Consider the following 25,622-nt stretch of genomic DNA (forward strand, 5'->3'; position numbering starts at 1 on the left):
ATAATGAAGCCTTTTTCTTCAATAGTTTTTAATAAATGAACATATTTTTAATCTTCATTATAGCCACCTACTCAGTTTAAAACACAAAGTAAAACAATCACATAGGTTTCTACAAATCCCTAAAGTAATATCATAATAATGTGAGGAGCAAAACATCAACACTTCAACAGTAATTGCAGTTTTAAGCAGCTACATTATTTTGACTCGCCTGACATTTAAAAGCTTGGATTTCAGTTTACATTTGACTTAAAGGTCATGAAACATGGCAGAGGAAATAGAAATTGACTGAAAGTGATGAAACCCTTTGACTCAAACAACCTCTGCTGGAGTTTAGCAGAGGGTTCCTGAACGGCCAGTGCAATGCAAAAATAAAGTACTTTATCAATTTTAAATTTCATAAAATAACGATTTCAGCTTCTCTGAATAAGTGGAATAAGTTATGTCAGCACCCACTCAGATGTCTGCTCCAATGAAGGAGAAAACATGCGGATAACTTAGTTGCTGTGTGAGCTCAGCTCACTCTGCTTTCCTCTCTCTGAGTTTATTGACCCCAAGTTGTGTGTCACTACTTTTTTTTTTTTTTAAATGCAGGCCAACATCCCCTAAAGAAAGACGGTGTGGTTTCTTATTGGAAAACATTAAAGCCTCCCATGCTGTTGCGGTGTAAGACTATGACAGTGTGTGCTGAGGGAAGTCTATTTTTGGGAAGTTGTTCCAACCTCACTTCCAGTTTCCACTCTTGTGCTCATTTCATTGACTGGCCACTTGGCTGCGTAGGGTCTTTGGTGGGGGAAGTTGGGGGAAAAGTGAAGGAAAAGAAGTGACAGAGAAACATATCAACTGGCTCCTCATAAAAAAAGAAGAGACAACCATCCGCCCAACACAAGCCGTTGATGGTTATGTGGTCGCCTGAGTTATAGCGGCTCTCGCAGATTTTTAAGGATAGGAAGGCCCGCTAATTGTTGAGTTAAGCTCGAACATATCACTCAAGCATATTTTCAGACAACAGTTGCTCTGTCATTTTCACAAGACATTTTGTAGAGTTATTGCAATCCTGATGTGTATTTTAAAATGTGAATGCTAATATTTCAAATTTTAATACTTTGAGTGTTCCGGGATACTGTTTGATCCCAGTACTGCCTGCGCCATTTAAACAACGGAGGCATGTTCACTTTTTTTCATGCCATCTGCTGCTTCCACGCTTGCAATAGCTGGTTAGCTCACCCTCGGGCTACATGTCATTTCAAGGTAGACAGCTCATCAAGCTGTATGACAAGTTTTGGAGAGTGAAGCGGGACAATTGGCAGCTTGAACTAACAATACACTTCCTGCCACAAGGTGAAAATTAGCATGTCATAGCGTGTTATAGCTTGACCTCTGTGTTAAGTAGACAGATATTTTCAAGTTAATGCAACACCTCCTGACCTCAAACTGAAAATTCAGACAGAGTGATTGTTCTTTATTTCAGGCAGTCTGAGTCCACTTTGAGTAAGCTGCCGAGGGAAAATACAAGTCTAATATTCTCAGTCCATTTATTTCCCTCAGAACAGGGACACAAAGAAGCCTCAACAGCAATGAAGTGTGTAATCAAACTCCACATACTGTGTTGATTTTAATGCCCAAATCTCTCAACATTTTAACCAAGCCGTTTGTGTAAAGGCCCAGGCTATTCAAAAAGCATAATGAAGCCAACAGTCGACAACGTGATAGAAGATAATACCTCTGTGAAATATACAATGCATTACCTTTATTTTATCAAGTTGTTTCATTGAAATCAAGATTTCTTTTTCAACTGAGACACCTGAGTACTGCTACCCATACTTGGGTACCAAACTTTGTACTTTCAAGGGTAAAAACCGAATTACGTCAGAACTACCAAGTAATGTTTCACGTTAAATCCATCAATGCCAAATGTCTGTACCTGAGGGGGGATTTGGGTGAGAACATAGAGTTTAGACAAGAGGAAGAAGTGCAGCAGAGCACCCTGAAACTCCGAGACCGGCAACAGTGCTCTGCGGAGCTGCTGGGTTCAACTTCAGATAGGAGTTTGAAGAGCATCAAAACAGGGAAGTTGATCTGTCAGTTGGCGCTTTGTCAGCCGCTCAACACCATCGGATGTCGCTCTGTTGGCTGCTCAGCTCAGCTCTATGGGCTTCCCAGCAAGCCCAAACTTTTTGCTGCCGTGCCATTCTGTCGCTATCGTTTTGGCGTTTTGTCTCTTTTCTTTTTAAAAAATTTAGTAAGAGTCTAGCATTACTGCTAGGCAAGCAGACACACATACATACAAGCGAAATACAGATAGAGACAGAGAAATAGAAGCTCTATGTGTGATTAGAAAAGAGCAGAGGAGCAGAATTGCATTTTAATTGACATCAGTTCTGCAGCCTGTTCAAAAATTAAATCTTTGTTATTACAGCGAAAATAAAGTACCAGAACAAAGTACCACTGGATACTGAATTCCAGGAACAGTTATCAGTTCAACTGAGAATGGTAGCTAACCCCGACGTTAACATGCATACAAACAAAGAACAGCCAGACACAACAGAAGCATAAACAGCGGCAGAGACAATCAGACTTCACTGAATAGATTAGATGTTAAAAGTTTCAAATCAGCCAGTGAAATGAGGTATTCAAGTTTTAAAATCCTCTGTTATTGATTTCATTTAGAAGGTGCAAATTAGTGGACAGCTGCCTTCCCAAGTTCAGTCTTTACCCACAGGGTAAGTAGACTTTAACAGTCCTGAGATCTGGTTTGGTGAGAGGTGGTAAAGTTTAGAAAAGAATAGATAGACTGAGGCAGCTTTTGCAGGAGAGTTTATAAATATTCTCTTCTCTCATCTTCATTTCCCTTCTCTGCTATATATAAAGTATCTCTTGTTGTGAAACAAAAAGCTTGATGATGAACTGCATCAAGTTGTTAGTTAATACGAGCTGCACATGAACAAAAATCTCCATAGTCGAGCACAGTCATGATGGTTAGATGTATGATTGTTTTCCTATACTCAAGACACAAACAATATAGGAAACACATTTTTATCTTTAGCTTCTGTGCCAGTGTCTCCACATGGGTAACACTTTGTACTCTTTTGAATGTCAACATCAATCTAGTAAGATTTCAGACCATAAAAAATGTATAATATTGGGCAGTATAGTTCTCTTCCTACAAACTTTCTGCTACAGTATATCAGTATCATCCAAAGTCTCTCGCTCCTTGCACTCTGCTGCCTAGTGTATGACTGTACACTGTATTTTCCTGTTGCCACGGCTCTTGGGGGAATTCCTGTATCCATTATGCATGCCATAAAGCACTACATATGAGCAAACAAATCATCAAACACACACAAACTCCCAGCTCCTAAAGGTGTTTTTCCAAATGACCCACTATACTCATCTCGCCGTATTCATTCTCTGCAAAATAGGAAAAAAGAGAATGGTGTCTTCTGTGTGGTTCGGTGTGTAGGAGTGCTCTCGGAGTACGTGTCAGACGCTGTATGATTTGGAGGCAGGGAGGAGGAGAAGACTGCAGCAAAGTCTGAATCAAATCAGTAACACATAACCACTGCTTACAGAGTGTATGCCCTTTTTTTCAGGGTTAAGCCTCCAGCAGAAACTTGGAATTGCTCACTAAAAACCTGCTAGACATTCACCTTTAACGACTTATTTCAACAAAATCAGTGTCAGTTAATCTGCTCATAGATAGCAACCTAGTTAGACAGGTTTTTTGCTGCATAACTTAGTCTCTTGAGAAGTTTTCATGAACACAAAGTATGCCATACTTTTCCCTTTTCACATTAAAATTCATTTCCACCCATTCAAGATTTCTCTTTGGCAGCAGCTGGGGCTTTTCCGCTGTCCTCCGTCTGTCTCCCTGTTGCCCAGCATGCGATGTAACTCCACAGAGGCCTCATGCTGCCGACCCTCACAGTTTGACGCATTTCCTTCTCAAGATTCAGTGGACATATGGCAGCCACCTATAACATCAGTCTTAACAATTATCACCACAGACCCAGTTAGTACATTTATTGTACTTCTGTTCTGTGCTTTATTCCTGGAGGGTTTTATTAAGTTTGAAGACAAGGCTTTTGCAATAAAACTCCTGTTTTAGGGGCTGTTCATATCCTATGTTTTAAAGATTTTTCTAACGTAAGCTAGGGATGTGTGCAATTAGTCAATTAATTATTGCCCCCATAAATAATTGTCAGTAAAATGTATTATTAAGATATCTCCTGAGAAAAACGCAAGGAATTTGGATTGGCATGCGAGACTAACCAGTGGCTCTGATCACCAGTGTCTCTCTTTCTCATTCGCTTTCTTTCACACACACACATGCACAAACACACACACATTCTCAGACTCACATGCATGTTGGTGCAACGGGTACAAGTCTGCAGCTGTCTGCAGACGTTCAATCTAGAAAGTATGTTCGAGCCTCACACACAGTTGGAGTGGCTGGATGTCATCAGTTTGGTGCACAGAGCTTCTGAGAAGCCTGGATGTATTTGTGTATGTCAGCTTGCGTCCATTAGAGAGTTACCGCATGACTGCGTGTGTGTGTGTGTGTTTGTGTGTGTGTGTGTATTTTTCAAATGAGGATGAGTTGAGATGTTCAGTATTTTGTAAATCAAGTTATTTGTTTAATAAGTTGTATTTGGTGAGTTGTTGTCATGTTTTGTAGGATGATGTGCAATGTTCATAAAGCATAGTGCAGGTGCAGCACATCTCAGCAGCATTTAAAATACGATTTGGTTATTAAAAATGTGTTGTTGGCTCTTATAATATACATAATATATGCAATATTTCTTTATGACAGATGACACTAGACAAGCCAAGACTTAATTTACTTGTTGACATGACAGGATGCAAGCAAACAAATAAAAAGGAAGAGAACAACAAAAAATAAACAGTACTACTTGCAGTACAGTAGAGTACTGACTGTTTTTTTTTTTTTTTTTAACCTTTAGACTAGTTGACCAGTCTAAACGCTAGGTAAAATAGTCGCTATTAACATGCGTGATGTTAGCTGTATTCATTGTTGAGCTTTCTGTCTTAACTTATATGGAGCCCCATATTTGAAGAGTACTGTCACAGTTGTTTCTAACCTGCACACTCTCTTATCTCTGCATTAATACTCCCGGGTTCTCGTAGTCATGAAAAACCTGGAAAAGTCATGGAATTTCATAATCACATTTTTCATGCCTGGAATAGTCAACAAAATAGCAAAAAAACATGAAGAGTATTGGAAACGTCATGAAATTTTTTCTGTGAAGTTAAATCAGTCACATTAATCTGCAGTGTATAACAGTCCACATAATGTGTCATTACGGCAATTGTATTTTCTTAAGCTGTCGCCGTATTGTAGCTTTAATATACGGCGATGTGTGGGTTCTGTTTACGTAGTAATGTAACGTAGTTTCTTCACTTCCTCCAGCATATCGTCTCTCCCTTCATGTTTGCCAGCTAGGTGAAATTATGTGTGAAGACAGTCTGGATTGTATATGTTTAAAAAACACTGGACAAGTGGAGCAAGACAAAAAAGTACTATCCTTGAAAAGTCATGGAAAGGTTTTGAAATTCTGTCAGTGGAAATGTGTGAGAACCCTTACACTTACTTTAGGTCTCTTCGGTCTACAACTGCTGCAGTAGCATCAAGTATTTGTGTGTCTGTGTGGGAGTGAGAAAAACATGCTTGCAAGCCATCCAAGGTTCACTGCTCCTCTGCCCTTCCTGAAATGAAACATTTATGACCCCTGACCTTTGTCATTCTGTGTAGCCTCTTAAATCTTGGGAGACACATCTCTCTCTCAGCACCGCTATCATCCATCTCACCGTGCTCTCTAACGACGGTCTCAGTCCGCTCTGTATTGTGCCTTCGCTGTGTTGCAGCACGACCGCTCCTCTTTTGAACAATGAGGTCCACTCTTTTCCTCATATTGTATACAAATTCCAACCTAGATTACTTTTCTTATTAAGTCGCACTGCCTCGGCCAAAAAGGCGACTCGATCCTCAGTCCTGCCTGTATGGCAGATTAAACATGGTAAATATGATCCGATAGCACAGCGCACTTCATGAACCAAATCATTGCATCGCTTATGATCAGCTTTCTGTTGCATTCTTTCTCCACAAGTAATTTTCATTTTGCCTCAGGCTGTTTTATTAAGAAATAGCTTCACGTCCTCTGTGTTCACAGTGCATACCGCTATCAAGTGTATTTGTTAATGCGAAGGAAGATACATTTCATTATCTGTACAGCACTGACGAAAATGTGATGGTAGCAATGATAAATATGTCCACCCATTCAGACCATTAGTGGGGATTCACTTTTAGATTTTTTTTCTTTTTTTGACATCTTTTTCTTGTATTTGGTGTCACTTAATAGTAACACCACCTCACAGTCATCTTTAGTTCAGTGCTTTTACAAAGTGATCCAACTTTTCAGTTTTTAGCAATGGAATTATTAAACACACACATAGTCAAGTCAAATCAAGTCATATTTATTTAAAGAGCATATTTAAAAACAATAAATGTCGACCAAAGTGCTCCACAAAGAGACTAATTAAAACAGGCATGATCAAATAAAAACACAAGGAATGATTAAATAAAAACAGTCATAAACAGGAAAATGTGAGTAAATTATTAAGAGCAGACAATATCTTGACAAAATCAAAGCAAAAAAAAAATAAAATAAATAAATAGCAAGGCACAAACAACAAAAAAAGAATAAAAGAGAGCATGGGGTTTCATTTGTGATAGATAAACAAAATTAATAATAAGTAGTTTAAAAAAACAAATTTCGACAAAAAAGGGGTGTTTCGGGAAATATACATTTTCTACTTCTTAATCTTGTCCAATTTAATTTCCTCAGGCTTCATTGAGGAAGTAATTCTTTCATTATCAAAGATTTTATAAGTGGTGTAAAACCAGTTCTCTGTAGATGGTGTGTCCAGCTTCAGTCATTTCTTTATAATCACTTTTCTAGCAGCTTAACTCTATATTTAAAATATTCTAAATATGTTTTTTGAATATGTTGAAAATATCAGTAAAAGGTGTACACCTGTCTATCTCTGAATTAATTATGTACAAATGAGTATAGTTTTAAACTGATTCTTCAGAGCAGCTACAGGGCTCAGCAGTAGCAATAACTGCCCCATTGCCCAGGGCGAGTAATACCACGTCAGGCTTGTCAATATAGCAACTCTCTTGCTCAATCAGGCAAATGGTAAAATAGATAAATGAATAAAAACATTTGGGCGGGGGGGTTCTGCAGCTAATGATGGAAATAGAGTAGAAGAGAGCAGCCTCATTTCCTCTTCTACTTCTTAAATAAAGACTTACTATAACAGTTAACGCTTTCCTTTGGTGTTATTTGATAACCACTAATAAAATAAAACAATGTGCACAGGGGGAAAGTAAGAGCTGACTTGGGGCAAGACGATTTCTGACCTAATTACCCAACCAGGCAATGAAAAACAACCTTGATGTCAAACCCTGAGCTTTAATTTGTTTTTATGAACTAGTGAAAAAGCTCTTAAAAACAACAACAAGAACAAGTGTACATGACATGCTCAGCTCCAAACGCAGACAGACGCAGTTAGTGACTAGCTGGTGAACACAGTGGAGCATTTAGCAGCTAAAGAGCCAGATATTTCCCTCAGGAGTTTGTGAAAACCAAAGAAAAGAGTGAATACTGAACTTCAAATGCTTGTGTTGCTGCGTAACTGCTTAATATCTGAATAAGCATCAGTTTGATGACACACACACCATGTCAACCATCAAATAGCCTGTGATGGGCTTTTGTTGTTGCATTTCGTTAATGTGTACTTGAGTAAAATCTGATCATGTCTAGTCCACAGACAAGTTGTGTTGCTGTTCTGTTGCATCATTCATCTTCACCAACAAATGCCCAAATACAAAGATGTTTAAACTTTCATGTTTTGCCTTTTTGATCTCTGTTTCGCCACACAGCCATTATGTGAGTCTCATTTTGTGCCATCAGACATGGCAGTTGATAGCAGTCGACTCAGGCACTTAAAACGGTTGCTATCACCCACTCTGCTGGTGGTGCATCAGAGATAACCATAATCCCAAACACTTTAGACAAGAGCAATGGCTTTCAAAGCATGGCCAGTAGACACATCTAAACAAGATCAAATGTGCCCTTCACTTTCTGGAAATTGGATGTCTTTGTCAACATGGGAGGCACATACTTCACTCTTTTCAAACATTTGGGCTTTTTTTTGGTCACTGTCCATTTGTGTCACTTTTTTACTTAACCTGGCTATCAAGAATAGGGCTGATGAAACAAGAGCTGCGTTTTCAACTTAAGGCTTTAAGGCGCTCTACCTGCATTCTTTCCAGATAACCTCATTAGTGAGGCTCACCTGTCAGTGGGATCCACCATGGTATAATCTTCAGAAAAGGCAGAGACAACAACTACAGGGCCTCTTCTTCAGCTTCCTCTGATCATTCTCCCTCCTGTCTTCCACTTTGTTGAACTTGGTCATTCGACAAGTTGTTAAAAAGTATCCCTCCATTTATCTTAGCAGTAAAGGAGGTGCCACCCTGCACTCTTTGCTCTTTTGTTCCTCACCGGTTTGTTATGTTGAGAAAAACACCACAGTCTGTCCTATACTGAAGTTAATGGTCTTTTCCTCACAGTAGAACTTGTTGATGTTTCAAGGAAACTTTTTGAGCAACATTGCTGAGACAGATGGTACCATCCCCCCTCCTGCCGCTATGCTTCCTTATTTTGGCAGAGTAGGCTCAATGAGAATGTTTATGAATATTATTAGTAGTGCCACTGGTATTTAACTTTGAGCTATATTTAACACAGAGCTCCTCTTAGCTTAGATAGGGTAATGCTGTGTTTTTGAGTGTGTACTATACTCTCACACCTCTGGGAGGCTCAGCTTAGAAGTGCTTAACGTACAGTAAGCACCACTTTCAATTATGCAGAGTGTGTGAGGTTCATATAGCAACACTGTGTTATTGTATAACAAATGTTTTGAACTCGATGTCAGCGTGCTGAAATGCCCACAATGAGAATAGCTAACATGAGAATGTTTAGCAGTTATAATATTTATTGTGGGTATGTTCTCCATCACCTGAGTTGTAATGTCTGCAGTTTTGCTGATATTTGGCAGTCAAAATGACAAGCAAAGGGGGCATGAATGTCTACACAGAATTTCATGGCCATCTGTCCGAGAGTTGTCGACAGTTTACTGAAAACTGTCAACTTTGTGGTGGCACCAAAGGATCATCAAAGTTACATCAGAACAGTTAATGTCTGTGTAGAATTTCATTGTGATCTATTTGGTTGCTTTTGAGATATTTTACTGGATAAGTGAACATTTTACCCTGCTGATGGCACTAAAAGAAAAGTCAGAGGATCTCTAAATCTAGTATGACAACACATACAATGTTTTAATATTTCAGCCTGGACCAAAGTGGCTACTATTTACTGCAGCATTACTACTAACTTTACCCTTTAACCACAGAGCAAAGATTCAGCAGTTATCTAGCTAGCAACAGCAAGCTACATTAGTGTGTTTTATTTTCCCAAAAATTCTGTGTGAATAAAAAAAAGATATACATGATGGGTCCTTAAAAAGCCATTGAAACATTTTGAAAATTTGTCCATGAAAATATTTGGGGACCGTGGATATATTTTAACAGTAACTCAAAATATATTGCTTTAAAAACTGGTACAGCTGAACTCCACATCACCATTAAAAATGACAATTTCTTTAGGATTGATTTTAGATCATTTTCATTCATTCATCAGTGTGAATGCTCACATTGTTAAAGTTATTTTATTTTATTTTTTGTTTGGATGGCCTGTAAGTCCCAAAAGAAGGGTGAAAGCGTGAGTGATAAATATATTTGATTATTTCATTGCTTCTAACAGTCTGATCCTCTGATCTCTGATCCGCTGAGATTAAGGTAAACTCTCCGTTCAGAGGTTACTCGGGCGTGTTTTCTTTTGAAATCCTTTATTTGGAGCAGCAAACATGCAAATCACTGCTTTGTTGGAGAGATAAAAGGTAGTATGGGAAGATGGTGTTCCAGATGAGATCAGTATCACAAGAGGGGGATAAAATACCAAAGAGTGTGTGATTCATGAGTTTTAATAGCAAGTTCAGGTCAAAACATGTGACCATGTCACCGTCAGAATGTCCCCACATGGTTTCCCACCACCTTTTCAAACATATTTAGGGATCTACAGATGACAGGCAGCACCCAGCAGGCACAATTTGGCTCGCTCTGCTTCATCTGGGATGCAGAGTGGTAATTCTGGATGATTAAAGAGGTTTATTCGTTTCTGTGTAAATGTTGATGCCAGCCCCGGCCAAGTTTCACCTGGCTCATCACACGCATTTCCATAACCCTCTTTCATTTCTGAATGAGATATGACAGCTCAGGCTGCATCCAAATGCAAAAACTAGATAGGCCTATCGTTGGGAAGGGATTAGAAAAGGAGGGAAACGTTAATACCTCTATGGTGAAATTTTTCTTGTACAATTTGCCATTAGAGCATATAGTATATGACCTCCTGAGGTACTTATCGTATAGTGTATTAAAATTTTTAGAGAAGTTATTTGACTGCGAGAAAATCCAAGTTTGATCACTCTTCCTCGAAAGAGCCAAAAGCAGCTTTAAAACTTTAAGTCAAAATGACAAAATGAAAGTCCTGAACTTCACATGTATCCTAAGGTCTTTACTTGAAACTCTTTTTACTTTATATTGTACTTAACATTTTAGAAACTCAGAATTTCATCCCGCTGCTGCTACTATCTTCTCCGTACAATTGTACCATTGTACTATTGTTTGCCTGTTCATGATGGAGGAGTGAGGCTTTCTTCATTTTTTCCAAAGAGATTTATTTATTTCTTCTCTGTATCATTGATCTGGAGGATAGAATGTGTCATTCTAAAGATATTATTGTACAAAATGTGAAGTCCTCTGAGGCAAACTTGTGATTTCAAGCTATATAAATAATCTTGACTTTGAGCAAATGAGGAAGGTGATGCAGTTCAGATAAGTCACTCACTGAATAAAAGCCATCCAAACTTGCTGGCTAACTTTTCTGCCACGCTGTAGGTCAAATGTAACGAAGCTGTGGCTTTCGGAGAGGGTCACACTTTTCTCTTTGAAGCTTTTTCTTCATCAGTTTCCAGCAGGCAAGTGCCACTGAGCTGATGTATGCTTTGGGCTCTTTGCTGATGACCTCAGGATTCGGGTATGATGCTTGTGATTGGACAACTTAACGATTTAAGTCTTTAAAATGCAAAGAGACACACATTCAGTTATTGATTACTTGGACCTCATTACGTCTTGCACAACAAATTTAAAACCTTTTGAGTTAAAACCTAATGATGCAGTGTCCATCTTTATTTCCACCTCTAAAGTTCTTCCCAGCAGGATTACAAGGACGACTGAATGTCGTCCAGGTGTCTTTGTAGTCCTACTGGGAAGAACTGTTGTCTGCCAGGAAGTGCATATTATCCTCCTCAGGTGAGATGATGAGGTGAGGTGTGTTTCATTGCCAAAGAAATTAAACATATGTGTACTTGTCTTGTTTGAACATTAATGGGACAGACACTGGTGTACTTTTAACACAAAATGTTCCTGTTTTTTTGCAGGAAACAGTTGGTAATCTGTTTCTAAAATTTCGCACACTTCTTACAGATATAACCGTTAAAACCATGACAAATGTATGAAAATGTGTATCATTTTTTTAACCAACTTAAAATGAATCAGGCTGCGTTCAAATGGAAACTCCGCACCCCACAGTCAAGCACGTCAGTGTAATGGCAGCAACAGAAAGTTTTCCTTCACTCACCTCTGCAGCAGAAAGACCTCTAATCTATAGAGCTGATTTGATTAACTGTGATGATTTCAACCACAAACTTATCAGCTGATCAGTTTTCTAGCCTATGATGCAAACTCAACAAATTGCTGCTGGTGAGAAAAAGAAAACCTGAGAGGATTCCCACTGCTAGGAGTTTGGACCCAAATTTTGTGTTATGCTGATCTTCTTTTGGAGCATCTGGCACTGAGGTCTCAGATTGCGACCAACTGAGTAGACGTCCCTCACCCCTGCCTCTTCAATGCGGCGTTTTCCAACAGCATGTCAGTATGGTTCAGTTCAGCTTGGTATGCATTTTTTTTGCTTTTCCATTGTGAAAAGTTGTAGATGGTACCTTTAGTACCGTTGGAACCATTCCCATTTTTGGTCACCCCTCTTCTTGGGTTACCAAGCACACAGATCTGGTTCTAAAAGGGTGAGCGAGAAACACTGCAGTCTGTTGATTGGTCAGTGGAAAATCAAGACTCTGTGCTCAGGGCTGAACTTCGGTGAATCTTCGGTGGCCTTCAGATTGCGTAAAATTGCAACTGGCCTTGTCTAAATCCAGTGTTTGATTTGTTTGTTCTGGGCTGCTGTAGAAACATGCTGGTGCAACATGGCGGGCTATGAAGTCCTTGTTCTAAGGTAGCAAAATCTATTGTTAGTTTCAGGTGATTATAAGCTAATGACAATATAGTTTTATATTATATTACATATCTGCCAATAGATGCCCCTAAATCCCACACACTGGACCTTTAAGGGTTGAGAATGGAGAAATCACTTGGCTCTTTGTTTGTGGATTTCATCCATTCAGTGTACACATTGAGGCCAGAGTGTCAATATCATCTTCCTTGAGCACTCACACCATACTGACTTATTTTCCGGAGGGAAATCAGCTTCTCTGTCTTTTATTGCCTTGCTGAGTGCTCTGTGGTCAATTTTAATTGTACACATTACTGGATAAGGAGACAGGGTGGCTGTTATTCCCAGTAATGTAATGTGATGACAAGAAGCAGAAAACACCTCTAGACACAGATGTAGCCAGTTGAGGTTCATCTTTGTTCTTCAAGCTGTTCTGCAACTTTCATGTTGGAAGAGAACTGTGGGAAAGTCTAGGTTTTAAGTTCAAGAATGGTTCCCCTGTCTTTTTAAGTCACATTTTTTTTACTTATTGAGTTATACTTTGCAAATCATTAGTAGTAATCACTGACTTAAGATGCTGTACAGATGCAATAGGAAATATTGTAACAACTGTAGTTCTGTTAGGAAGTCGTTCAGAAGCCCACAGCCTCCTTTTCCACTTAAAAATTTCTACAATAAAGAAATTACATTCATTATTGTAGTTTTCTGCTTTGCTGCCTTCTGCTGATTGTTCAAGCAAACATCATGGTGAAAGTCCTGGGCTGCATAAATACTATCAAATGTTGTCAAATGTCTTTTGTTACCCAGTTAAGGACAAAGAAAAAGGAATATAACCCGGCTGCACTACAATGATTTTTATCATAAAATGAGACTTCATCACTTATTAACTGACATACATTCCCAATTAGATTCGGATTCAGAGTGATAAGCAACAAAAAATACTGAGCATTACTTCTGCCCAATATTTTATAATACTGACCAACTTCAGCCTTTTAGTGTGTGCATGTATGCCTGTGCCGGGAGGAACGACACCGGACACTCGTCTTTAAATTTCATAGCTCTCTCCTTAGTGTTGAAACTTCTGTACATTTTTCATTTTCATTGTGTAGACTAGCGTTTCTCAACTCGTGGGCCGTTGCTCACTGGTGGGCCTCAGAGTGCCTTCTAGTGGGCTGTGGAGGTCAAGTGGCTAGATAATTTTTTATTTTTGGCAATATAGAAAGCTAGGTATTTTAGAATCTTAGAGTGCTCAAGAATTCATAAAAATAATTATCATCAAGTTAAAATGATGACAAAATTGATTTTCAAATGAAAAAGTGATGTGCGATACAGCACTTGGCTAGCTCCAAATTGTTTGGTGGGGAAAAATGCCCCAGAATATATTAAAATTGGATTCATTATTTATTTTGGTCTTTATAGCCGACAGTGGCGTTACATATATCTACAGCACAATTTATTTTTCTCCTATTCATGTTTTTCCCTCTGTATTTGGGAAAAATGGTCCCCTTTTATAATGAAAAGTAGCCCCTAAGGTACAAAGGTTGAGAACCCCTGGCGAAGACAATTTACAATAACTATTTTCCCTCTACTTGTATAGCTTTTAAAATGCTGCATCTGCTCTGAACTGCAATTTCCAAATAATTGCTGATAATTGCAAATACTGACCTCTGTTCTTCATTTATTTTCCATGAGCATCATCGATGTCACGAGGGAGATACCAGTGGCTCTTGCTTTAATTTCTTTTTTGACCTGACCCCTTCAAACTTGGATGTTTCGGTCGCGTGGGTGGCTGCAGGATATGTTAATTCAACTCCATGCAGATGATGCTATTATTATCGTTCACAGAATGCCATGATCCATGGTTTCCTTATTCATCAAACCTCCCCCACGCGCATTGCATCTGTCCAGCCTGGAATGAGGCTCACACTTCACCATTTCAGGAAAATCTATTGAGAGGAGGACCCCCTCGTCCTCATTTTTTTTTTCCACAGAGAGGACAATCGCACAATGACACGGCACCGTTTAGTGATGCATCACTGCCTAAGAAGTATTTGGCTCCTCCAAGTTCACCACCTCACATTAAACATTTGCTCAAGAAAGCTCCTTTTCTCCTGTAGGGAAGCTTTTTCACCAACATCTGTTGATTTGGAATAATAGGCTCAGTCGTAAGAGACAGGTGTTAGACCTTTAATTCTGAGGCTTCAGCGATTAATCAGTGACTCTACTGAAATTTAATTAGGCAATTTAGATAACTAATTTAGGGCTGCAACTAACTTTTGTTTTCATCATCGCTTTTTCTGCTGATTATTTTCCTGGTTATGAGATTAATCTTCAAGTCTATGAAGACAAAAATTCCTGTTGCAACTTTTCACAGTTTAAATTAACATTGCAGGAAACACCAGACCAAGAAAACAAGCCATTTTTTTTCAATTAAGAAGCTATAACTAATGAGTTTTGGGCATTTTCTCAATTAATTACTCAGTGCAGATTAATTCTTTGTCCGTTGATTAATCAACTGATCATTACAGCTGTAAATCTAACAATTCTTAAGACAATTAACAAGCAAAACTTTAAACATTTGCTTTCAGCATGTGGGGATGTTCTTGCTTTTCAAATAAATTTGCATATTTGTATTGTAAGAAAAGCAAAGACAACATTTAGCGCTCTGCTAAATTGTGCAGGGTATTTTTAAAAAAAATATTTTCTAGATTAAAAATTCAGTTTGTAAATAAAAAAAAAACGAATTAATATTGAAACTGATCAATATTTGCAGGCAAAATGTCCTTGTCCATTCATTAATCGTCCCCTCTTGTGTCTTTACACATCCAAGGTTGCTCAACTTATCTGCGGGCTTGTACAGTATCTGTTGAGTCAGTGCGCTGAAACCTTGGCATTGATGTTGTCTATTCTTTGTGCACAGTCAAATGAGACAACATTTGCATTTCCCCACAAGCTATCTGCTGCACTGCGATGTAATGAGTGTATTTTTATACATCCTCCGCTGTTCAAATATTGCAGCAAAAGGAGACAATGTCTGATGGAGTGCTGGTACCTGCACAGGTTTGTTTGTTGATAATAACTGTTCAAAATAAGGTTCCTCTTTAAGAAAACCGTTTTTTGCAGCTTCACGTCTGACCAGCATGATTCTGGGTTTGATAAGCAGAAGGTCAGTATCAGGAGGAGGGGGTGAGGTCTGTTAATGCTTTACCAACTGGCAGAAGGGGAGCGACAAAGGAGGCCACGGCCTATTCAAAGGCCACAGTGCAACCCCTCTTGCATGCCAAGCATTCCAATGTGCTGTGTAAAGGTTGAGCCGGCTGAGAGCAACGAGAGGGCCTTTCTCATGAGGGCCACCTTAAACACACACAGACAAAGCCCGGCCAGCTCTGTCTGATGCACCCCGACGTCCAACAGACCGGGTGATTTTCTGTGTGTACATCTGTGGTGAGAAAGTGTGACTAAAAGGCTAGGATTAGCCGAGTCCTCTTACACCTGTTGTGTCCTCTCAAATGATTTTGATCCTTTCCTAACTTCATCCAGACATTTATTTCGGACTTAATTGATTAGCTTTTATTTGTTTTGGTAATTCACACAAAAAGCTATGGTTTGCAGTTTCTTGCGTAGCATTGATTATTTTTAGCATCTAGTCTAGAATACCTCAACAGTTCCAGAACTATCTTGCCAAGTTTTTCTTTTCGGTTACAAGCCCTAAAATTCCACCCCTGTGTCAGGTCACGCAGTAATTACAGGTGTAAGACAGGAGTGTCTGAAGCACTGCCAGATCTTAAAGCTCTGTCACCTGTGAATAGAACCCTTCCCACGACTCTTCATTGTGTCCCGTGTTTCGATGATCTGACACCGACTTCTCGTGAGGTCAAATTCACCATTAGATTCATAGAAACTAATGGGGTGGTCCGAACTGGTTCTAACTGGATTTCTAATGCAGAGATCATAGTGTTATGGCATTCCCTAAAGCCAGCAAACTTTGCTTTAAGGTTTCATATTATGCTACTTTTCGGGTTCATAGTTGTATTTTGGTTTTCTGCCAGAAGTAGAAATATGCTTTAATGTTTAAAAACTTCATTTTCTCATACTGTCTGCTTATAATTACCTGTATTCACGTTCTGTCTCAAACGCTCAGTTTTAGTGCCTGTCTCTTTAAGCTCCCCTCGCCAAAAAGCCAAGTCTTTTCTGATTGGTCATTGTTTCCAGGTCTTCCACATTTACACTTTCTGCGTCTCTGAACTGTCTTTGCAGTTGGGAGAATGACTGTAGTGACACTATATATTAGTACAACGTTTTGGTTTTTTTTGAGATTGCGTTGCTTGGCATAAACTTGGATCCTTGTTTACTTTGTGTCAGTTGATGTCATTCACAAACACTACAAAACAGTCCAACAGGAAGTAAATTTGGAATAGTAAGGATAGTAAAGGATAGATTGGTGTGGTTTAGGTAAAAGGAGTGAAACTGGTCAAGATTACAGCGTTTCCCACAAAGGGATAATCTGTTAGAATCATTAATTCTTTTTCTTCCTCAGCCACAGTTTGAGAAGTTTGGCTTGCGGGTTGATAATTGATCTGTCGATCTTATAGCTAATCAGATCAGATTGATGGATAAGAGGAGCAGCTACTGCAAAACTGAGTGAATGCAAACTTTTACACCTAGAACCAGTTAAGTTAAGTTTCACTTTCACTGAACCTGATGTTCTGCTGCTCTGCTCCATGCTCCAGGAGTGTGGTACAATATCACTGACCAGTATATATATTCCAATACTGCTCCTAATAAACAGTCCAGCTCCAAAAATATAAAACAGATGAATGTGTGGGAAACCCTGAGTTAGTTATTACACGGTAAGCCACTAAGACGCCGAGTAAAGCAGAGTAGAACAGGTCGTGCCATCGCTTTCCTAGGAATCACCAATTTGCCAACAGGAAATATAAGTTTGAAATGGTGTATATATTGTATATTTGTGACATCGCTGACAGTCTGTATTCTGTGTTTTTGAACGAGCTGTAATAACAGTCAAGAAGCCATCAGCAGTGTGTGATGTTTCAAACAGGGCAGGTGCAGTCACCCCATTACCTGCCATACTGAAATGCAAATATTAGCTTGTTCCATGTGTGTGTGCAAATGAGCAGGTGTAGCAGACGTGGATCCATGCCTGATAGATTATAATGGCAGACTGTTTGCTTCAGAGTTCTTCTTAAGCACAGTACTTGAGTAAATGTAGATAGTTACTTTGCGTAAATGTAACTATTAATCGTAATTTATGTTAACTTTATATCTAATTGTAACATTTACTTAAAGTTTAGTTATCTCTACTTAATTTTGTGAAGTTGTTGCAACTCAAAAAATTATAAATATAATTAAGTTGATCTTTTTAAGTTTTGGTTACTTCAATAAACCAAGTTTACTGTGCTATGGCTGTATTTTGCTGGTTACATACTAGTCAGTAAGTCATATTTGTATATTCCTAAACATGTTAACAAAAAATAATTTGCAGATCTTTTATATTCATTATTGGCAATATCCTCTTTGTCATGATCAAGTTAAATCAGACTTTGGTTTACTGAAGTTGCTAAACACTTAAAAAGAATCAAGTAAATTCACTTGCTATTTTAAAGTTGCAGCAACTTCACAAAGTTAACTAAATTCAGATAGATTTAAAGTAAAAACTCTCAGATATAAAGTAAACAGAAATTAAGATATTTTTACTTTCTTTTTTTTCAGTGCAATTGATTTCCAAGATTATTTTAAGTAAGATTAACTTGTCAGGTTTTACAGTGGGCATATATGCTATGTGGAGGTACTTTTACAGTCTGTACAGTACAGTGTATATGATGCAGAGCATTTAAAAAGTGAGGTTGCCTTCGGTGTTAAAATGCAGAGCGTGTTGGGTGGGGTGCATGGATGGATGAAGTGATTTTGTTTTTTGCAACAAGTGTGGGTCCACCTCTATGCAAAGAGGACAAGTGCGCACCCCACCCGGTCCCTGTGTGCTCCCTCGCCTGCTCCGCATACGTCCCCGGTCTCCTGCTCGCAGAGGAGAGGATGCGCTGCGCACACAGTGTTGAATGTTGGACTGCACCATTCCTGCCGTCTCCACCGGGGAGGCTGTAATCCGATCCTGTTTGGAGGAGCGGTCGTGCAGCCTGTGAGGAGAGAAGAGGGCACTGCTCTGCTGCTCTGACGCTCTCCTCCTCCACTCCTCCCCTTTCTGCCGAGTGTCACCCTCTTTCTCCCTCATCTGTTCACTCCCTGCTCGGTGAGGCTGGTCGGCGGCGCACACGCCTCCGGGATCGTCGCATCGCATTGTTCAACCCCACCGACCGAGCCCCGTTTAAGTCGGCGTGACACGGCGGAGCTTCTTCTTTTTTCCCTGTCTCTCTTTTTCTTTAATGCCTTTACCGGAGGAATCTACCGCATGCACGCCAGTCCGGTGACGTGCCCGAGCATGTTAACATCAGAGACGGATTTACCTGAGAGTACGCTGCCCTCACACTGTCACAGCTATCTCCCGACCGCGCACACACATTTGGACTGATTGTCACTGAAGAGGAAAAAGGAAAACACACCGGATTACAAGGATGGGGTTCTACGGCACTTTAAAGATGATTTTCTACAAAGTGAGTAGGGTTTTCTGCTTGCATGTAACCGTCCGTGTCACCTCCAACACATCTCCGTGTCTTATTATTTAGTGTTTGACTCGCTCTGTCGCCCTCATTATCTTTGACGCGCCTCTCGCGGCAGATTGTGCGGCCACTGCGGAGGATGAACAGCAGTGTAGCAGACCCCCAGAGACGCATGCTTTTAATTGCCCGGGCCTATATGTTATCTTAGCGATAAATGTTGGAACATCACGACGCGATCTGGCATCCTTTCCTTCATAGTAACTTCAGTAAATAAACGCCACCGCACCGATTCTGTTTTAGTGGTTGTGTTTGTAAATGCCACTCATATGGCCATTTCATTCTGCAATGCTGGATGAAAATATGGTCATATTTCCGCGTTATGCACTCTTGAATTTCTGCTTGGCATATGATCGCATTTCGCCTCAGTGTTGGCTCGATGCTCCCTGCACCTGTACATCAACTGTGGTCCTCCCCTTCACATAACCTAGTCTATGCTGTAGTTATAACATATGTACTACATGCAGATGGCTGATATCACCTTCTTCTATGTTTTAAAGCATGCAGACTTCTGCAAATCCAGAAACAAAAAACACCCTGTGATCCTGCTCAGTTTGCAGGGTTATTATGTTTCTACATTATGCAGCAGTGGTTGTCTTGCAGTGACCAAAGTGACTGCTTGAGATGCATGCATGTGATCAGTCTTGCTGTTGCCTGTTGGAGCAGCCTATCCCCTGACATTGTGCACTCGCCTCCGGCTCCAAGCACAGATAATGGGTCACTGTGTCAGACTGCGTGAGGTAGAGAATATCCTCAAGGATGTTGGGTGTATTATGCTGGATGGCAGCCATGAAATGATGCTCCCTTAGCTGGAAATGCAGAGTACAAACAAGAATATGAAAGGGAATCCATTACACAGTGTGTGTAATGTAAACAAATTTGTTAATCACATATCATTCACTCCCATGCGGTGAGGGATTTTTTGTGTAGCTGTGTGCACTTTGTCTGTGTGGTGTTGAAGCTTTTAGTCAATTAATCCTTGTAATTACATAAATGTCATTCTTAATCAATGAGCAATAGGTTACTGAATTGAACAGTGACCCATTTGTGTTCTCTCCATCCATTTTGTGCAAGTGCTTATTCTCAGATATCAGGATTTTTAAGTCAGCCCCTGCAGCTCAAATAATTTTATGCTGCTCTTTGATGGGTCTGACAGAAACTGTATTTTAAAGACATGTTCAAACCCATTTTCTGGTTTGATTGCAGTTCCGCTTCTTATCAATTCCTTCCAAAATGGCCAGTTCTCGGATGCAAGTGTTGCTGTGCCGCTGATTGACGTGATGAAACTGTTTCATGGCTGCTTGAAACAGTATTTGAAAAATGAGAAAAGATTCTTCAAGTGACTGATGCTTCAGGATGTAGCCTGCGTTGAAATGAATCAACACATTATGCAAGAGTGATTGCTGTCTTTAAAATATCATTAACTCTCTGTGTATCCATCTGTCGTGCTTTTGGCCAGATAGAGAGGGGGAAGCCAGGAGGAACGAGGGGAGGACTGATTAGCGGTGATTTACAAACACTGCGTGCTCTGGTTACCTTTTTCCCAGGCTGAAACACAAGAAGAGGCTGGTTCCACGCTGTTTTTTTCACGCCCGCATTTAGTTTGAGGTTTTCTTGCATGTACACACAGAGACACACACTCAAAGGCAGCCAGCACTCCCCCCTTTTCTCTCTCCCACTCTCAAACACACACACCCAAATTCATGAATACACACACACACCCAGGCTCTCCTTGGCTACTGAACTGCCATTGCAGTGAGATCACCGCTTTAAGAACAAGGCGGTTGGGTTTAAGAGCTGGAGCTGAACAAACAGGAATATCTTATAATCCCAACTTTATACTCTTTAGCTATCTAACAGGCTTTCAGCCAGATATTTGAAATGTAGACAAGTGGAACATAAGATACATACCTACTAAGCTTTTGAAAATATTTTGACATCATTTGTTTGTTTTATTTTGCCACATAGATTACATCAATCAATGCCTCTTCTATACATTTTTCAATAATCAAGTGATCCATCAAGTGATGCCATGTGGCCCAAAAATACTTTTTTTCCCCATTGACGTACAAGGCAAACAAGACGTAAATCTGTGGATACATTTTTTTAGTATCCCGATCCCTGGGAAATTTTGCCTTTGACTTAAATTGATTTGGTCCAATAAAATTCAGAAAGTCTAGCAGAGCCATAAGATTGAATGATTTTAATTCTCATTCGAGTTAGCAGAGCGCTAAGCCTGAAGCAGCCGGTCAGCTGTTGGAAGTTTCCGGTGTGTCTGCGCTATGGGCCACACAGTGCAGAGGCACTGCCGATCATCCGTGTAATTTAATACCCAGCAGTAGAACTTTAGATTTTAATTTCAAACTTACCAAAAAAATGGGAGAATAAAAATAAGCGTAAGAAAAACAACAGCAGAATGCCCATCAGACATATTCAGTAAACAGCATAAGTATTTCATGTCTGAAAAGGAGAAGGAGGAAGTAAATACTTATGAAATCCAACGTCCCTTTCACTTTTATCAAAAAAACTTGATTTTCAATATGCACTATGCTCCACTGAGCAACTCTTATAGGAATGAACGGGGCCTCGCCTCCACTGCTCTATGGAGTGCTTTTTATACATCCATGCTGACTTTTGAGGAAACCTCACAAATCATTGGTCAGCTCACAGTGTAATGTCTAGAGGGCATCTAACCTGCAGAGCAAGTTGGTGTGCTGGTCATGTCCACCTGCATCTATAAACTCAGGCTTAAGTTGTGTCACTTGGTGCATTGATTCATGCTGTAGTCCATATAAAATACTAAGGCAGGGAAGCCTGTGTTTATACCTAGTCACTGCTCATCACTCTGCATTTCTGAATTATTTCTTTTGGTTCATCGTCTTTTTGATGTATTGCGTGCCGTTCCCAATGCTCAAATGTGCCCCTCAGGGCTGAAAACACAGAGACGACAAACACACTCACCAAATTATAGTGATAAACAAAAAAACTCACATTTTGAGGAGAGACCTGTAATCATGCCACTGTAAAGCCAGACAGTATGGAGTCAAATGTCCAGTGCTGAATTCTCAGCATCTGATACTACAATAACATACCAAAAATACATCAAAAGGGCATTGTTTACCTCAGAAGACGAAGACATTTTTTTATTTTGAATGTGGTTTCTGGTTTCTGTAAGCCATTATCAGTTTCTACAATAGCAGGAGGACAGATGGAAGTTTGGCAACACATTTTCCAGTACAGGTTGTGTTTTGCAGCACAACAGGCTGGATTGTAACTGTAGACCAACTTTTGACAAATTCCTCTGACCCGAAATGGAAGTACAAAAACATCATTGTTGTGCCACAAGTAATGCAAGATAACCTTGTAAAAAAAAAAAAAAAAAACATTAATCTGCACAATGATGTCCATTTTTAGCCTAAAATATACCCTTGTTGGTACTGCTGGTGGCTCATACAATATAGCAGATTTTTGACACATCAGTCTTTTATTCATTACTTGAGGCTATAAGTGAAGGACATTGATCAAATCCTGCCATGCTTTTTATTTAAACATGAAACATGTTTAATTAATCAAGAAACAAGGCCAGATTGTTACATTGTATATCTTATTTTGGCCAGACACTCTAGTTCAGTTATTCCGTCAGGGACCGGCGATGAGATGGTGATCACTTGCATGTGTGGTGCGAGGCCTTGCCAGAGAGAGTGGCAGGCATGGGATGAGGAAAATTAGCTTGCCCGGGCTCACACAGGCTCCTTTGTTTGCACAGTAGGGTAGGTGGTAACAGGGATTGGGCTGGTGTGTGCACACATGCAGGTGATATAAAGAGATAAAGAACTGACTTGCTTTGTTTTTCTTGATCAAGTTTCTATGAATCAAACTTCAATGCCAAAGATTGCACCCTGAAACCCTTCCTGTACTAGTTCTTGTACTTTGTGGTTATTTTGTGTGTATGAACATACTGCACACTGTGAGTTTTGGGTGTGAATGTGGGAGTGTCTCCGGATATTACGGGGTGTCTGCTGGTTGCTCAAGAATCACCTTCAACATGGCAAATAATCAAAAGAAAGCACAGCATTGTTAAAGAAGCGGCTGTTTTATATCTCATCTACAGATAGGTCGTAGCTCTCTGCTTTGTTACAGAACATGTTAATAAATTGAATCTCTAGCCTATGCATTAAAGTTTAATTCCCGATTTGCATATAGCTGTTGCAAGACCGTGGTGTTGGAATTTTAATATGCTGGATTTCAGACATAATGTTAACAAAGTCTGTGACTTGCAAAAGCAATTTTCTGCTTCCTCCCCTGTTTTTTTTTTTTTTTAAAAAAAAACATCCATGGCGCGTGTCCTTTTTTAAAATTGCTTCCCAAGAACTGGCTTCTCACACAAAAAGTAAAGTGACTCGGACTTTTTTGAGAGAAAGTTATAAGAAGCGAAGGAAACAGTGATGGATTATACAACACATGCCAGAACTGCCCCCCTCCAGCTAAATTCTATATGTGTACATTTTTATTTTCTTCAAACAAGGATGCAGCATTATAATTAGGTTTGTGTTTTTTCATATACAGTCTTCTCCATTGTCGTGCTCTGTTGGTTTTCAATGTATTTCTTTCTTCTTTCTTCTCTTAGATGAAGAGGAAGTTGGACCATGGCCCCGAGGTCCGATCTTTCCCTTCAGGAAAAAAGCCCTGCAAAGGCCCAGAGTATCCAAGGTAAACCTACCCAAATTTCACTGATACCACCTTCAGTTGCTCATCAGAATCACACCATGTCCAATTTTTCCTTGTACTGCAGTGTCCTGTATTTGTTTCCTACCTTAGAGTCAAACATATTTCAGTAGAATGACATTTTAAAGACTCTTATATCCCTGTTTTAGTGCTTTACACATAATAAATGAATCCACCATGAAAAGAAATAATGAAAAAATATCAAGAGGCACGAACAAAGAAGCTGTGTCTTCAAACAGAATGATGCTTCACATCACACTGTATCTCTAGCATTCAGCCCGCAGCCCCAGATGTTTCTCTAACCCTCAATATTTAATGCACGTGTTCACATGTAGCCACATTAAAATTCAGACCGAACACAGGCACTTAACTGTAAATGTTACCATGTAGCTGGCTCCCTCTCAGCCTCCCCTCCCATTAAAAATGAATCAATAATGAAATGGACCCCAAGCTTTCCTTTTTTGCTGTCAGCAAGCGTAATCTCAAGTATTGAGGGTGCCCGCTGGACGGCTTCTCCTGCTGCCCTTACATTACAAGGGCACATGGGCACCGTTTGAAGTCCTGTGCAGCTTTTCACATCCAGGTTCTTACAACAGGAGAGACTGGACTTGACCAGGAATCTGTGGGATTGTGCATACTTTGAAGTCTCTGAGTTAAAAATATATCTTGGAGGTACTTTCAGGCAAATATTTACTGAGTTTTTCTGTGATTTGACATTCTGCATGTCAAATTTGCTTCTTCTTCTGTGACCAACTGGATAACATTCAGTTTACTTGAACATGTGTGATAAGGATGTAAAGATATCAATTTTGCTCTTAAGTTTTGCTGCAGTCTGAAGTTTAAACTTTTTTTTTCATTTTGATTTTTTGGCCAAGAACTCTACAACAAAAAGTGTTTCTTATTTGCGCAGTCAAAAAGATCATTGATAATCTTCAGTTACATAATATTCTTTTGTATTTTATTCTTTGTCCATATTATTTCAATAACACATCTTTTCATTTGGTCATAAACACTATATAATTGAAGAACAATGGGGTTAATTAAGGGAACCAGCGTAACCTTAAAAGAAAACACCACAGATTACACATGCTTTTAGTTGGGGATTTTATTACTAAATTAAAGTTTTGCCAAAACAATGGGCAAAAATGCTTTAGGTTTAAGTGCAGCTTTAAATATTTAGCCTAGCAATATTTGCTTTTCTGGTGACTCATAGGCCATTGTGTCTCTTTTTGTCCACTATAAAATTATTTCTAGTAGAAATATCTGTAGCAAAACAAACCCTGGCACAACTAAAAACCTTTATAATGAGCATATTGTTGTACTCATTAATATTGTATCCTTAATATGTCCGTAATGTGCTCATAATGCTCTCTAATGTTTGCAGTCAGCTAAAATTTGACTCACAATTTTTTAATATCTAATGTTTAAGATTCAATACATTATTGTCATATCATCATAGTTGATTGGAAATTGTTTCAGTGAGCTCAACACACAGACAAAAAAAACACTCACTCCAAATACATAATAAGAATAAAAACAAACACATATAATAAGTGAAATCTGAATCAGATATAGATTATTTTTAGGTGGCTAAAACATTTTGATGAGGTTCTTGGCCACAGCAGTACATTATTTAGCTCCTGTGCTGATAGATTTGGTTTATTAAAGATGCTAGCAAAGCAGCATAATTCATAAAAAAAGCACAGCAGAGACTTCTGAT

General features: G+C 39.3%; 1 protein-coding gene across 2 annotated transcripts in view; it reads left to right on the top strand.

The window, feature by feature from the left end:
• Positions 1-25,622, top strand: part of fbxw7 (F-box and WD repeat domain containing 7) — a 145,585-nt gene that overhangs the window by 96,657 nt on the left and 23,306 nt on the right. Inside the window, exons 1-2 of one of the 2 annotated variants that reach the window (XM_088075888.1) lie at positions 18,659-19,114; positions 23,805-23,887. In XM_088075888.1, coding sequence (XP_087932014.1) covers positions 19,076-19,114; positions 23,805-23,887 — 122 coding nt within the window. In that variant the 5' untranslated portion in view covers positions 18,659-19,075. Of the gene's footprint in view, positions 1-18,658; positions 19,115-23,804; positions 23,888-25,622 lie in introns of those variants that run through there. The other variant, XM_088075887.1, reaches the window with a different exon arrangement.

The sequence above is a fragment of the Plectropomus leopardus genome, chromosome 3 (genome assembly GCF_026936395.1).
Source record: "Plectropomus leopardus strain MGB_pleo_1.0 chromosome 3, ASM2693639v1, whole genome shotgun sequence".
NCBI classification, from domain to species: Eukaryota; Metazoa; Chordata; class Actinopteri; order Perciformes; family Serranidae; genus Plectropomus; species Plectropomus leopardus.